General features: G+C 41.4%; 1 protein-coding gene across 6 annotated transcripts in view; it reads right to left on the bottom strand.

The window, feature by feature from the left end:
• PSAP (prosaposin) overlaps nt 1-12,625 on the bottom strand; it is a 29,860-nt gene that overhangs the window by 6,709 nt on the left and 10,526 nt on the right. For 3 of the 6 annotated variants that reach the window (XM_085064349.1, XM_085064350.1, XM_085064354.1), the window contains 8 exons: nt 6,474-6,607; nt 5,662-5,736; nt 4,835-4,960; nt 4,385-4,579; nt 3,525-3,668; nt 2,961-3,017; nt 622-651; nt 43-156 (listed from right to left, as the gene is read on the bottom strand). In XM_085064349.1, the coding sequence (XP_084920475.1) occupies nt 43-156; nt 622-651; nt 2,961-3,017; nt 3,525-3,668; nt 4,385-4,579; nt 4,835-4,960; nt 5,662-5,736; nt 6,474-6,607 (875 nt within the window). The remainder of the gene's footprint in view (nt 1-42; nt 157-621; nt 652-2,960; nt 3,018-3,524; nt 3,669-4,384; nt 4,580-4,834; nt 4,961-5,661; nt 5,737-6,473; nt 6,608-12,625) is intronic. The other 3 variants (XM_085064351.1, XM_085064353.1, XM_085064355.1) reach the window with 1 other exon arrangement.

Below are 12,625 nucleotides of genomic sequence, written 5' to 3'. Positions count from 1 at the left end.
ACTAAAGCAAAAAGGAAAGCAAAGTGAAAAAGCTCATCTTACCTCCACAATTTCCATTTTCACCTCATGAACCACCTGAGCTGGCACCAGAGGCTGAAGGGGAACAGACTTCACAGAAGAACAGAACCCAACCATGGCACAAATGTCCTTTGGTTGCTGGAAAGAGATTTATAAGCAATTTTTAGAAGTCTAGAAGTCTCTGCCGTTTCCACAGAGCCTGTCAGCAGACACAGAGAACAAAATTTTAAAAGACTCCAACAAAACTAGAAGTTTCATGACTATTTCTACTTCAAGTATTGCCAAAGCATTTGGTAAGGTTATAGGCAGGACAGCTACCAGATAAAATTTAGCAGTTCCTGTTAAAGAGGAAGAGGTTAAAAACCCCATTAAAAAACCCTGTGTTCCAAGAGCAACACTAGGCAAGCCCTTCAAAAGAAGCTGACTCAAGAGCTACCAACACCAAAACAGGCCACCAGCAGCATCACATCAGACCTGCATCCACAAAGCTGCTCCCAGCTCTAAGTAATCACAGGAGAGGCCAATTATCCTGACTTCAGAATTCACCCAAAAGCTGAAAGAAATTACTAGAAGAAAGAACCTCTTTCCTCATGCACAAACTACCTTCTTTAAAGCTGCCAGAAACATCACATTCTGCAAACAAAAACAGTTTCTCGCATTACTGAACACAGCCTACAAGAAACAAAAGTTGAGCTTGTTAAAACCCAAGCCTAGCCATTTGTACTGCAACAACTGAGCTTCCAGTGTTTTTCTCACAGTAAGAGAAAACAGCAAGCAGAAACAAAGTCTTTAAAAAGGCTTTCTAAGTCTTTCTCAAAGAAATACACTCTTCATTCTTTTCTTTTTTGAAATATACATCACTAAATGCACAAAGAAATGCCAGACACAAGGCAAACTGCTCTAAGAAGGATACCCAAAGTGAGAAAGGCTGTACAGATCGAGACAGAAAACTTGAATTTTCCCACCTAAAGTCTACTTAAGCTAGAAAAAGACACCCTTGGTCCTACAGGTGATTAGGAGATCACACCTCACCCTGTCACAAGCTTCCTACAGCAGAGACTTATCCCAGAGTTAATATTAAGACATCATGCCACAATCTCATGCACAGGCAAAAGCAGCACCTCAGAGACACTGTGCTGCTCAAGATTACTCCAGGCAGCACCTTCAAGTCAAGCCCTTTGGTTCATGCATTGTAAGAAGCAATTCTAGATATTAATGTTACAGCAACATCCACACAATATGTTCTCTCAGAGAGAGATGACAGACACAAGGTCTCACAGGACAGGTCAAATTAAAAGCCCAAATTGCTCTAGGAAGCCTAAAGGCCTCCCACATCTTTTCAGTTCATACACTTCAAACATCTGTACCATTGTTCTATATTTAAAGGTTAACCTAGGAAAGACTTGGGGGCAGCTTTGCTCAAGCCCTGTTGAGCCCAGACTTTAGATCACAAGCTGACAGGAGCCACTGGCTTGCTTTTTCCACAGCTATCCTTCTTCTATAAGAGGGAGGATATTTTCTGCTCTACCAGCCAAAGAATAATCAAGTTGAAATCTCAGCAGTACAAAGTGGTGTATGGAGCTGGAAGTAGGACTGATGGACTGGAGGAAGCCTATAGTCACTCTCTGTTTTAATGACATAAATATCCCTTGTATCTGTCAGCACTGAGTACAATCACACCATGTACATAGCTAAGAGAGCAAGAAGTGAACTACAAGCCCTTTAAGAGCAAAGGGTGAACTACAAGCAGGCTATCACCACAGGCAAGTTGCTCACCTACCTGATCCTTCTGTTGACAGGGGAGATTGGAGACAGAGGAAGAAGGGAGAAATTAAAGATAACAGTTAAGAGAAAAAAAAACACATCAAGCACTTGGAACTGCATATATTCTTTCCATGGAGATAATGGAATATGACACAATCCCCACCCCAAAGAGCCTCACCATTGCTACAGCAACTCACATTTAATTGCACAGTGCTAACCAGCATTATTCATTTGCAGTTATTATGGCATCCTGGGCAAGACTACCTCCAGAGTCTGGACAACACTCAGATGCATACAAGGTGTAGTCATATTCCAATTTCAGGTATTAACAACACACTGCATTGGAATGCTTAAAATGAGAAACTAAGTGCTGTTGGAACAAAGACTGACTTCCCCCCAAAATGTTTAAGAAACAAGATGACCTTCTAAGCAGCCTTTAGCAACGGGAAACAAAAAAAAAAAAAAAAAAAAAAGCCACTATGTTGCCAAATTCAGGTTCAAGTCAGCCACATATTCTACTCAGAAATTCACCTGTAATTTGTTATGTCACCTGTGGCATCTAGGGACTGCATTCTCAAAGGCTTAGCCATTTTTTAAAGGCCCTGAGCTCTCTGGAGCTATGCTGAGGTAGGCAAAAGCACATGTATGTTGCTGCAGACCACCAGAGCTGGTGCAGTACCACTCACTTTTCCATGTCTCCTGTCAAAAGCCCAGAGAGCAGGTGCCTTGAGACAGCAATTCCAGAAGGATGTTTACCCTTGCTTCCAAGAAACACCTTATCTCTAATATTTAAGCCAATTTTGCAGTACTGTGACAAAGACAACTCTAATATCCTTAACACAGTATTTGGTGGAAAGGAGGGAAGTGGAGTAAGTACAGGACTGAGACAAAATAGTATAAAGGAACATGTGTAATGTATTTTCCATATTTCAAAGGCTTAGAGTGGCTTTTGCACTGCAGAAGTGGTTATAAAATGAAACGAAAGTGCTAAAAAAAAGCATTCTGAAACTGAAATTACTACCCAATCAAACACCAAATTCAAAGCATTAACACCAAGACTTACAGAGCAAGGACTCTCCCCAAAGTTTTACTGCAGAATGTTTCCTGTTTACAAAGACATTAGCTAAACAAGTCAGAAAAATGAACTGAGAGTAAATATTACACTCTCCTGATCTTACCATGTGCATCATCATCTGGATGGCCAAGTCAGAATATTCAGAGATGTAGGACTTGCACTGCAGGAAGTGGGAAAAGAAAATCTTGTATCAAACCACTCGCGCTGGAGAGCTCATCTAGAACTTTCTAATACATCTCTAGGTATTAATTTACCTGCTCAACTTCATAACAACAGGTCTTTCAGAGCTTGCCCCAAATACAAGACTGCATTTCAGGTTACACAACTGCTGCACAGATAACTGCTTAACCTTTTCTCCTCTCAGGGCAAAAAGCCATTGATATGACCCCAATACCCAGCCAGACCATTTTTGTGAAAAAGGCCTTTAAGAGCTAGAAGCAATCTGAAGTCTTTCTTCTCCTCCCCAGTTCCATACATCCCATCCAATTTCCCTGGACCATGAAGTTTACTGTTTCAGTGTTGTGATACTGTGTAACCATCTTAAATGCAACCCAGTCTTCCTTTGTGATATTAAACAGAGAATATGATCAGGGGACTAAGGGATTGAGCAAACTATCTTAGGTTTGTTTACAGGAACAACTTTTTTCAACAAAAAAGCACAGTTTACCATATCAGACATTCCAGGTCCCAAACGGTCACATTCCTCCTTGGCATGAGCAACCAAAGACTTCACAAAAGAGGAGTTTGTCTTCACAGCTTCCTGAACATCAGTGACCAGCTGAATGCAATCTTGGCACACATCCCCACTTGCCTGGACAAAGAGTGAAAGGAAACTGAAGTTGACATAACTTCACATGACATGTTTTAGAAGCTTCTGTTATTACCAAGTTTTACAAGCTATTTTGAGCTATATACACAAACCTTAACAAATACTCTGTAGAAAACTTTGAAGCCTGAGCTAGTAGGGAAGCAAGCTACTGCTGGTGTGTGCAGCAGCCACTAGATGGAGATTGGGTACCGACTTGGCTCCAAAGCCGCGATAACAGTTAAGATACCCAATCTTCAACATCTCTTGGTTTTGTTTCAGACCACAGTGGGGAGGTTTCTAAATCTGGCATAGATCTTACCTGCTCCACCCACAGCAGCTTATTCTCTACCCACTCACTGCTCAACTCCCCCACCCTGGGCTGCTGTGAACACAGCCTCTGCACTGAAGTTCATTGCCTCATCTACTCCCCTTTGTCAACTATTTGTTCTTCTCCAATCCACTCTGTCACCTCTACATTTGGAGACAAATGCTTCCCCCGAGGGGCACAGCTAGCAGGTTGCTCAAAACGTGGGAAGATTGTTCTTCCTTTGAACACTGGTGCCAAACTTTCTCTCAAGAAATTGTTTCCAGCAAGACCTGCTTGATTACCACAGTCCTAGATGGTAACAGCAGAGCACAAGACTTGCTTTTACAGGCTGTAGAACTTATTCCAAGATGTATATACATGACCCACACTAGAATAGCCCCAGTACCTTTACCTTAGGCTTCTGCTTGGGCTTGTCCTGAGGGTAAAGGAGAAGAGGCACATTAGCCATGAATGGGGATGCCAGTTCAGAGAAATCCAGCTCTGGAATCTTATTGGTCTCTAGCTGTTTCTGGAGCTTCATGGCTGCAAGGTGCTTCTGAAGGGACTGGCACAGAGCAAGGGCACTGCACACAACCTCAGGTTTATCCTAGAGAAGACAAGATACACACATAAAGCTCTATACTGATGCCACCTTTAAAGTTCAGAGTAGAGAGTCATTCAGCTGAAATGTGGTAAGACAGGGAAAGTGTTTCACAGCGAGGAAGCAGTCTTCAAATTCACACTTCCAGTGATCCACACAGGATTGAAGGATCACATGCACAATCTTAGGCAGAAGAGAAATTCAGGCATCAACAGGCGCAAGACTTTCAATACCAACAGTCAGAATTTTTTATCTACTTACTAGCTCTTCCTTGATCATATCCATGATAACTGGTAAGTAGGAATCCACGATTTCTTTGCACTCAGAGACCAGGCCTGGGTCAGGAAGAAACTCGCACGTCTTTTCCAAGTAAGAGCGGATCTCATCCTATGAAAGATGAGGTGAGCAGAGATAGATTATCTCTCTCTCAAATGCTGCTTCCATTCCCTAAATTCACAATACAAAGCCTGAAACAAGCTCCTTGGGCTCAGGGTAGCAGGTAGGAATCCAGGTAGCAGCAAGCAAAACTAAAATGAAATTTTACACCATAGATCTATTTTGCCCAGTTCTGGACCTTCAATGAGACCCTGCCAAAGTGAAAAGATGCAATACTCATTGCAAGGCCTGCACAGCCCAGCCTTGCCAGAACAGAACATTTGCATTTAAGAGGAGAAAGTGAAATTTTGGACTCATGGGACCGTGACTTGTTTATACAAAGCACTCATAGTTGACAAAAGAAAAAGGGAAGCAGTGCCCACAAACCAAAACGAAGGCCACTTGGTGTAACCACCCACTCCTAGAGAGTGCAGTACCCCATCTCTTCAGACTGAGGCCCCACTGGCACAAGAACAATTTTACAAAGCATCTGCAGCCGATCAGGGATGTGTTAAAGCATGGGAGGCTCTAGAATTTGCTAATTTCTAAACGAGTAGAGGCTGTTTAAAAGACTTTCACCATGCACTCCAGGTCCCTTTCAACATCTGCTGCTTATGTTAGGAAAACAGCACAGGCTACTCTTCCACCGCCTCAGCACAAGATCTTGAAACCAAATAATCTTTTGGGGTGAGGAGAAAAGGAGCTCTGCTTACCTCAGTGCCATTATCCTTCAAAACCTTGCCAGCCACTGTCACAAGCTCCTTACACAAGTCACAGGGAATACTGCTCTGGAGAGAGAAGCAGAGAGTTACTTGGAGAAAGAATTAAGTGCCTGTAAGAGCAGTGTGTGAACACCACCACAAAGAACATTACATTTGGAATTATGGAAGAAATACTGTTTGAGGCCAGGGTGGGAAGATGTATTTTTAAAGAGTGAGGCTATTTCAAGCATGTCCCCAGTTTCTTCACTAAGCCAACACTGTATGAAGCAAGCTACCACTTGCTCATTTCACCTTGACCCAAACTACAGCTACATCTAGCAAAGCAGTCCTCACATATAGTGCAAATGCAACATGAAAAGCTGCATTACATGTAGCAGTTGCACTATTATTTACTGTCATGGCTTTCATAATTTAGCAAATGCTGCATCTTTTGGGGAACATTAACCTTTGAGAAAGACCTAAGGAAACATACAGCCTTTTTTGTAATAATTGCTCAAGTTCAGGAAAGAACTTGATTTAAGAGTCCGTAATAAAGAGGAACGAGTGAAATCCACTAGGCTCCATTCCATACATTGCTGGGTGATTGTGCAACAGGTCACGGGAGAAGTCAGCAGACAAGTTGTGCAAGGCAGAGCAGTGAAAAGCAACCTTGATCTAGCACCCAAATTAAGGCACGGCAACCCTGGCAGAGCTGGATATAGCACTTAACTCCAATGCAAGACTTGAGAAATCTTCCTCAGCACATGGGAACCAGCCACCTCAAGCCCAGGTGGGCCTGGGAGGTCTCAGAGGTTGGCACTTACCACAGCAGGCTTGTTCCAGACGTTCTGCTGGCAGTGTTTCACCGCCCCGCACTGCGACGCCGTGCGAATGTTCTGACACCACACCTCTGGCCCCTTCACACATTCCTTCTGCCGCAGGACAGGGCTTGCCACAGCTGCCAGAAAGACCAACAGAATTAACTTTGCAAGCTGCTTGAATGAGTCCCACTCCAAAGCAAGCAGGTTCACATCATACAGTATAACCACCACCTCTCCAGCTCGTTCATGTTTTTAAGCACATTTGGATCCAGCAACTTTTGACCTGTCCCAGACACAGGTTACAGAGTCAAAGAAATTAGAAAAGCCATAGCAGTTGAACTTCCCTCATGAAGTACCTGAGTCTCAGTACCTCAGCAGTCCATTGCCCCATCATCCACCTTTTGCAAGAAAAAAAAACAATCCCAAAATACAAAACCTCACTTTGTTTAGCACACAAGAACTATCAGATGACTTGAAACAGAAAAACTGCTCATTACAGAAATCTACCCTTCAGACAGCTGATTCCCAAAGCTACCAGCTCCCTGTTCTCCTGTTATAATGTCACTTCAACTCTAAACCAGCTTGTAATTGCTGTCTGCATTCCTCCTCCCACATGAACCATCCTGTGCTCACACAGCAAGTGAGAGAGTGAGGAAAGAAGTTAGATTAGGAGCCACAGCAATGTACACATTGCATGGAAGACTTAAGAGCAGGTACAGACCAAAACACTGACCATAAACAGAAAGCTTTAAGAACGTTAAGGAATGTTCTATCATACTTTTTAAACCCACTAAATCTGTTTAGACTTCCTCTTTTTCTCTTGGTCAGGTCTTCAACTGCGTACAGAAAAATCTGTCGGGGTGAAACAATGTACCAGTCCTTTTTTGGATATTACCTCCCTTCCCATGTGGGACTGCCTTGCAACCTCTAAAGTTTTCAAGGAAAATACACTAAAATAGCATTTCTGAACAGTCCTGGTAAAGAAATATAAAATATCTTCACTAGAAGTAATCAGCAGGACGAGTGAATCAAATGTGCATTTTCGCTGACTTTCCAAGCCTTTTTTTGTTTTTTTTTCAATTGTGCTGTCTGGACTGGACACCCAACTTCTCCCAGCTTGTAAAACCAACCTATCTGTCAGTAAGCTCTGTTTCTTCAGGAGACAATACCCTACATTGCCCTAACCAATCCTAAAATTTTACAGCAGACAGGCTCCAAGGAAATCCACCATGGTCCAAGCCCACATGGCACTGCTGCCAAAGGTTATAATAATAAAAAGAAAACAAAATAAAACATAAACCAAACCTGTTCAAACCTATAAGCTATACAGGTGTTGCCATCTTTAAATCAATGCTGTTTACACATCACAAAATTCTGTAAAATTACAGTGTCAACAACAAGGTAGGAGTTAAGCTGCTTCATTCCTATGAAGCTTTAGTAAGGTTACAACAGATGAACAATCACTTTTCCATTTCTCATGTCTTGTTCTAGGCAATTAGAGGATCGATTTAAAGCTGAATTACCTTGTGCATCTACAAGGTATATGGCCACCACTCCTCAAACAGCCAGCTAAACACTGTTTATAGGTGGAATTCTGCAGCCTCTTCAGCTATTGATTTATGAAGCCTGTTTACAGTGGATTTCAGAGGAATGACCCATTTATTTTAAGAAAAACGTGCTTTGCACACTTAATTTTTTACACAAGAGCTTGAAGCTTGCCATCCTCTCTCCTAGTAAAAAGCCTTCATTGCATATTATTCTTGAGCAGGACAGCACACTGGTACTGCCTGGGAGACTGAAGGAATAAGACTCCTAAGCTTCTAATAACGTATGGTTAGCAAAATATTTACAGCCTATTCTAAACTCCAGCATTATTGATGTGGAATCATTAAGAATAGCTAATTTTCAAAGTCAGACTGGCCAGCCAAAGAGCTGCCAGCTCTGGCAGGGTGACAATAAACAAGAATACACTTGATTGAGGGAAAGTTATTCTTCCCTTTCAGATACTGGCATTGAACAGTGGTAGGAAGGCTCTGGAAGGCAGTGTCAAGCTCTGAATAAAGTCAATCAAAACCTGGACTTTTAAAGAGTGGAATTAAGGGTTCCCAGCTATTTACAAGTACAGCTTTTAACCTGTGCCTTTATCAAAAGACAATTACTCCCCCTACATTGACACATACTGTAAACTACAAAACTAAACTATACAACTCCAATAATAGTTACTCCAAGCAGCTTCTCAAACTCTTGATTTAGGAGTGTGTTAAAAAGCCAAATGGAGGCATTCATGCTATAACCTGCCTTGGTTTTATCAGGCTCTCTGTGAGCTTTCAGGTTTTGTTTGCTTTTTTACTTTTAAGATCCTGTCACTTTATGACTTTTCAGATCTGTACCAGCTTCAGCACAATGTCTTGTTCCTTCTTCCTCATAGCCTTAAGAATAGGTCATTATTAAGTGTATGACAAAAATACTATGCTTGGGATTTATTTTTACTTATCAGCTTTGTTGGCTATGTGACTTTCACAAATTCCCTGCTGCATTCTGTAACATACAGATGCTTACACAGTCACAAATGCTCTGGCTTGTTCACAAAGAGGAAAAAAAAAAAATCTTAGATTGATTTGACAGTGTATTTACTACTTAGTGCCTCTGACTGTACTGATTCCCTGCATTACATTTCACCAGCTTGAAAAATTAGTATTTTCTCAGAAAGGGTGTAAACAGCCACATTTTGTTCAGACTCTGCTCCAAGCAGTGCCACTGGGCACACAGTCACTTCAAACTTGAGAATAAGGATACTAATAGTTACCTACAATCCTCTAGAGGACCAAAGACAATCTTAGAAGAATCTGAGAACAGGGACAGAGTCAGAAGAAAGAAACTGTTCATAAGCCAGTGAACACTAAAAGCTAGTTTTAAGATGCAAGTAAACACTCCAAACACCTTCTCACTGGCATTATTTAAAGTCCTCACTCCTGCACAACATCAGAGCAAGAGGAAATGCCATTACACCTATTGACTTTTCTGTCAAAAAAGCCAAGAGATTCAAATCTGAATCATCTACAGCACAAGATGAACACTTACCTACAGAAAACAGAAAATTATGGAACAGCAGTGTCCTTTCAGCTGCAAAGGACATGGGGGAAGTTCTTTCCTTCTCAGAAGACAACTCTAAATTTTATGTTTTCAGTACAGATCTTTCTGGTCAGACAGTGACTAAGCAAATTTGCCTGTCAGGGCCACACATGGTTGGCACATTTTAGAACAGCTACTGAAATAAGATGACACACAATAATCACGGCTTCTTTTCTGACACCCTCCACAGTGACTTCAAACACAGTTGAACTTTCATTAGTTTGTTCTGTGTTATGTGGAAGTACTTTATTTTGAAATATTTTATCTAATATGAAATTATGCACCTTCACTGCAACAACAGACACCCTACTTTTCTGAAAACCCTGGGAAAAAAAGAGAAACAAAGCAAAAAAAAAACCCAAAAACCCTGCATTAATTCAGCTCTTGCAGATTCAGGAAAGAATAGCTGAAAATCCTTCACTGTTCCCACTTTCACCCTTTAGTTTGTTCTCCTGTTAAATTATGAAGCAGAATTTTCCTTCATATATTAACTTTTATTACAGCAAAAGCAAATATGCCAATTAAATGTGTACTGTCTCAGAACAAATAGTTTTGAGTTTTAATAGTTTTCTTGCCTCTTCCCTCCAAATAGCCTTTACTGCAAAAGGAGCAACACCTTAACATCCCCAGCACAGCAGCAACCCAAAAGAAGGCAAAGCAAAGCACCATCAGTCACCTCACACAGCTCTCAGTGCTGGATGGATAAACCCAAGGGAATTACTTTCTTTGTTATCTCTGGCATCTCTTTACTTTCTACACTGTTCTTTATCTCAGGTGATCCATTTTTAATAGATTTCTCCTTTCTCTGTAGAGCAGCTCTCAGCAGTCACATGTCATGCCCACTAAGACCTGCCCCCGCCCCATTTCCTGAAGTTCTTATAAGCAATTATTTTTAGAGCATCAAACAAGTTTATCTGCGAAGGCTAAGGTGTTTCTTTATTCATCCTCTTCACTGGTTTCTCCCTGCTTGAACTGCTTCAGATGTGGCTTCTTCAATTTAGGAAAAAAAACAGCCTTTGCTTTACCAAGTTTCTCCCCAACATACAGACAAAAATTTGGGAAGTAGAGGTGATGGACCCCTCAGAAAACATCACCTTTTCCACTTAGCTTACAGAGCCATGTATGTGAAAGCACAGGTCAGTTCTTCACTCCTCTCCAGCAAAGAGGAACCTAAAAGGAAGCTTATAATGTCTAGATTACCATTCTGCAAGGATAGCTACTGGAAAATTGCTACTCAACTACCTTTTTTGAGAGAAACCTTCCCTTCCCTCACACATCTCACTCTTCTTCCAGAGAGAGTCAGCCTGAATTTTTTTTCGCTAGATTCTCAGAAAAACATCCTAAGAAATCCTCTCCAAAGCTGTACTGAAGCTACAACTGAGACTTAAAAGTTAACACCTTATATAAACATCAATGAACAGGGATTCTGAGGGGCCAAACCAGATTCCCTAAAGAGCCAAAGGATAAAGCAGAAAACTACCATCCAGAACACAAAGAAATTCAACTTGAAGACTCCAGCCTCCTCCAAACCCAACTGCTAGAAAAACCTTGGTGTGAACAACATGGTTACAGATAAATTAACCTGTAATTTGGGAAAAAAAAGAACAAAGCAGAGACGTGCTGAGCTGTTCGCCTGAACAGACTGAAGTAAAACGTGAAGAAATTTAGGGTGCTGTCAAGTCTTATGCCTTTACAACAGTCTAACTTGTCCAAGTGTATTAACATATTCATCAGGAGAGATGTTTTTCCCAGGCTGTCTAACTTGCATTGTTAAAAAAAAAAAAAGCCACAATAACACTATCTCCCAGAGACACCACAGACTAAGTGAATGCATCAGCCTCTGCCATCTGTGCTCTGTTACTGACTTTTCCCCACCTCTTTTGAGACTTGCAAAAGCAAAGTGTGCTCAAGTTAAGAAAGTCAAGAGGGATCAACTTCTCTTCACCAAACCTTACAAAGTGTCAACAAGTTTAGGAATGACCTCAATGTGAAATTATCTGAAAGACTCAATACTCCACAGCCTCTCTGGTCGGTTAATGAGTAAAACTTCAAAAGCTGTAACTGCATTACACATCAATGACTCTTGCCAAAGGGCTACTATGCCTCTGGATTAATGAGGTAGTAAAGTGACCATACTATTTGAGGGATTACAGGCAATTTGCAGAAAAATTTGAGGAAATGTGGCTAGCTGTTACAAGCATTCCAGTTAAAAAGGAGTCTTCCTGTCCAGTATCTACTGATGAAAAACCAAGCTTGAAACATTTCTAACTAGCATGATGGGCAAGAAATAAGTTTTGAATTAACACCACAACCAGGCCCTTCCTCACAGCGGGAAACTCATTCTGGCACACTGCCTCTGCCTCAAGTGCTCCTTTGCTTCCCTCACCAGAAGTCAAGCATGGCAAGAGAAGTAGTTTGTGTATGTATAAGCAATCACAATAAAGTTAAAGAGAGCAGAGAACTGGATGAGCTGAGACAGTAAAATCGCCTCTACTGACCCAGTAAATTGTACCAGTTAACTGCAAAGGCTGCAGAAGAATAATTTCCAAGTTGGCCACATGTTGCCAAGCAAGGCCTGACATCTGCCTCAGATTTTCTATAGCAGAATCCAGAAGAGATAACTGGATGTTCTAGGGCACCTGGTAGTCATCAGGAGTAAGTGGTCCCATACAGTATGCTAAGATATTCCCAAGGAATTATGAGAAGCATTTTACCCTGCACCAGATGCCTGAAGAAATCCACAAATCCATCTCCATTCTTTCTGGTTTTGTTCTGAGGGGCTTTTTTGCAGGGTGCAGGGGACAGATTTCATGTGAGTCTGTGTAGAAATCCTGTATTTAACATCCCCTTTTCACCAGGCAAATATATTCCCAGCACAAAGACTGGGAAAATCTATCTGGCATTGAAAACCAAGCATTGCCATAAATATATATACACACTTCAAAGTAGCTCTTTTAAATTGCAATAGGAGCTCTGATTTCAACAGCAGCAAATGAATTGCATTTAAAAGCTGCTCCATAAAG

The sequence above is a fragment of the Lichenostomus cassidix genome, chromosome 6 (assembly GCF_008360975.1).
Source record: "Lichenostomus cassidix isolate B80296 chromosome 6, HeHo_3.0, whole genome shotgun sequence".
Lineage (NCBI taxonomy): Eukaryota > Metazoa > Chordata > Aves > Passeriformes > Meliphagidae > Lichenostomus > Lichenostomus cassidix.
Note: the sequence above shows the minus strand (reverse complement) of the source record. Positions and strands in the feature narration are given on the sequence as shown.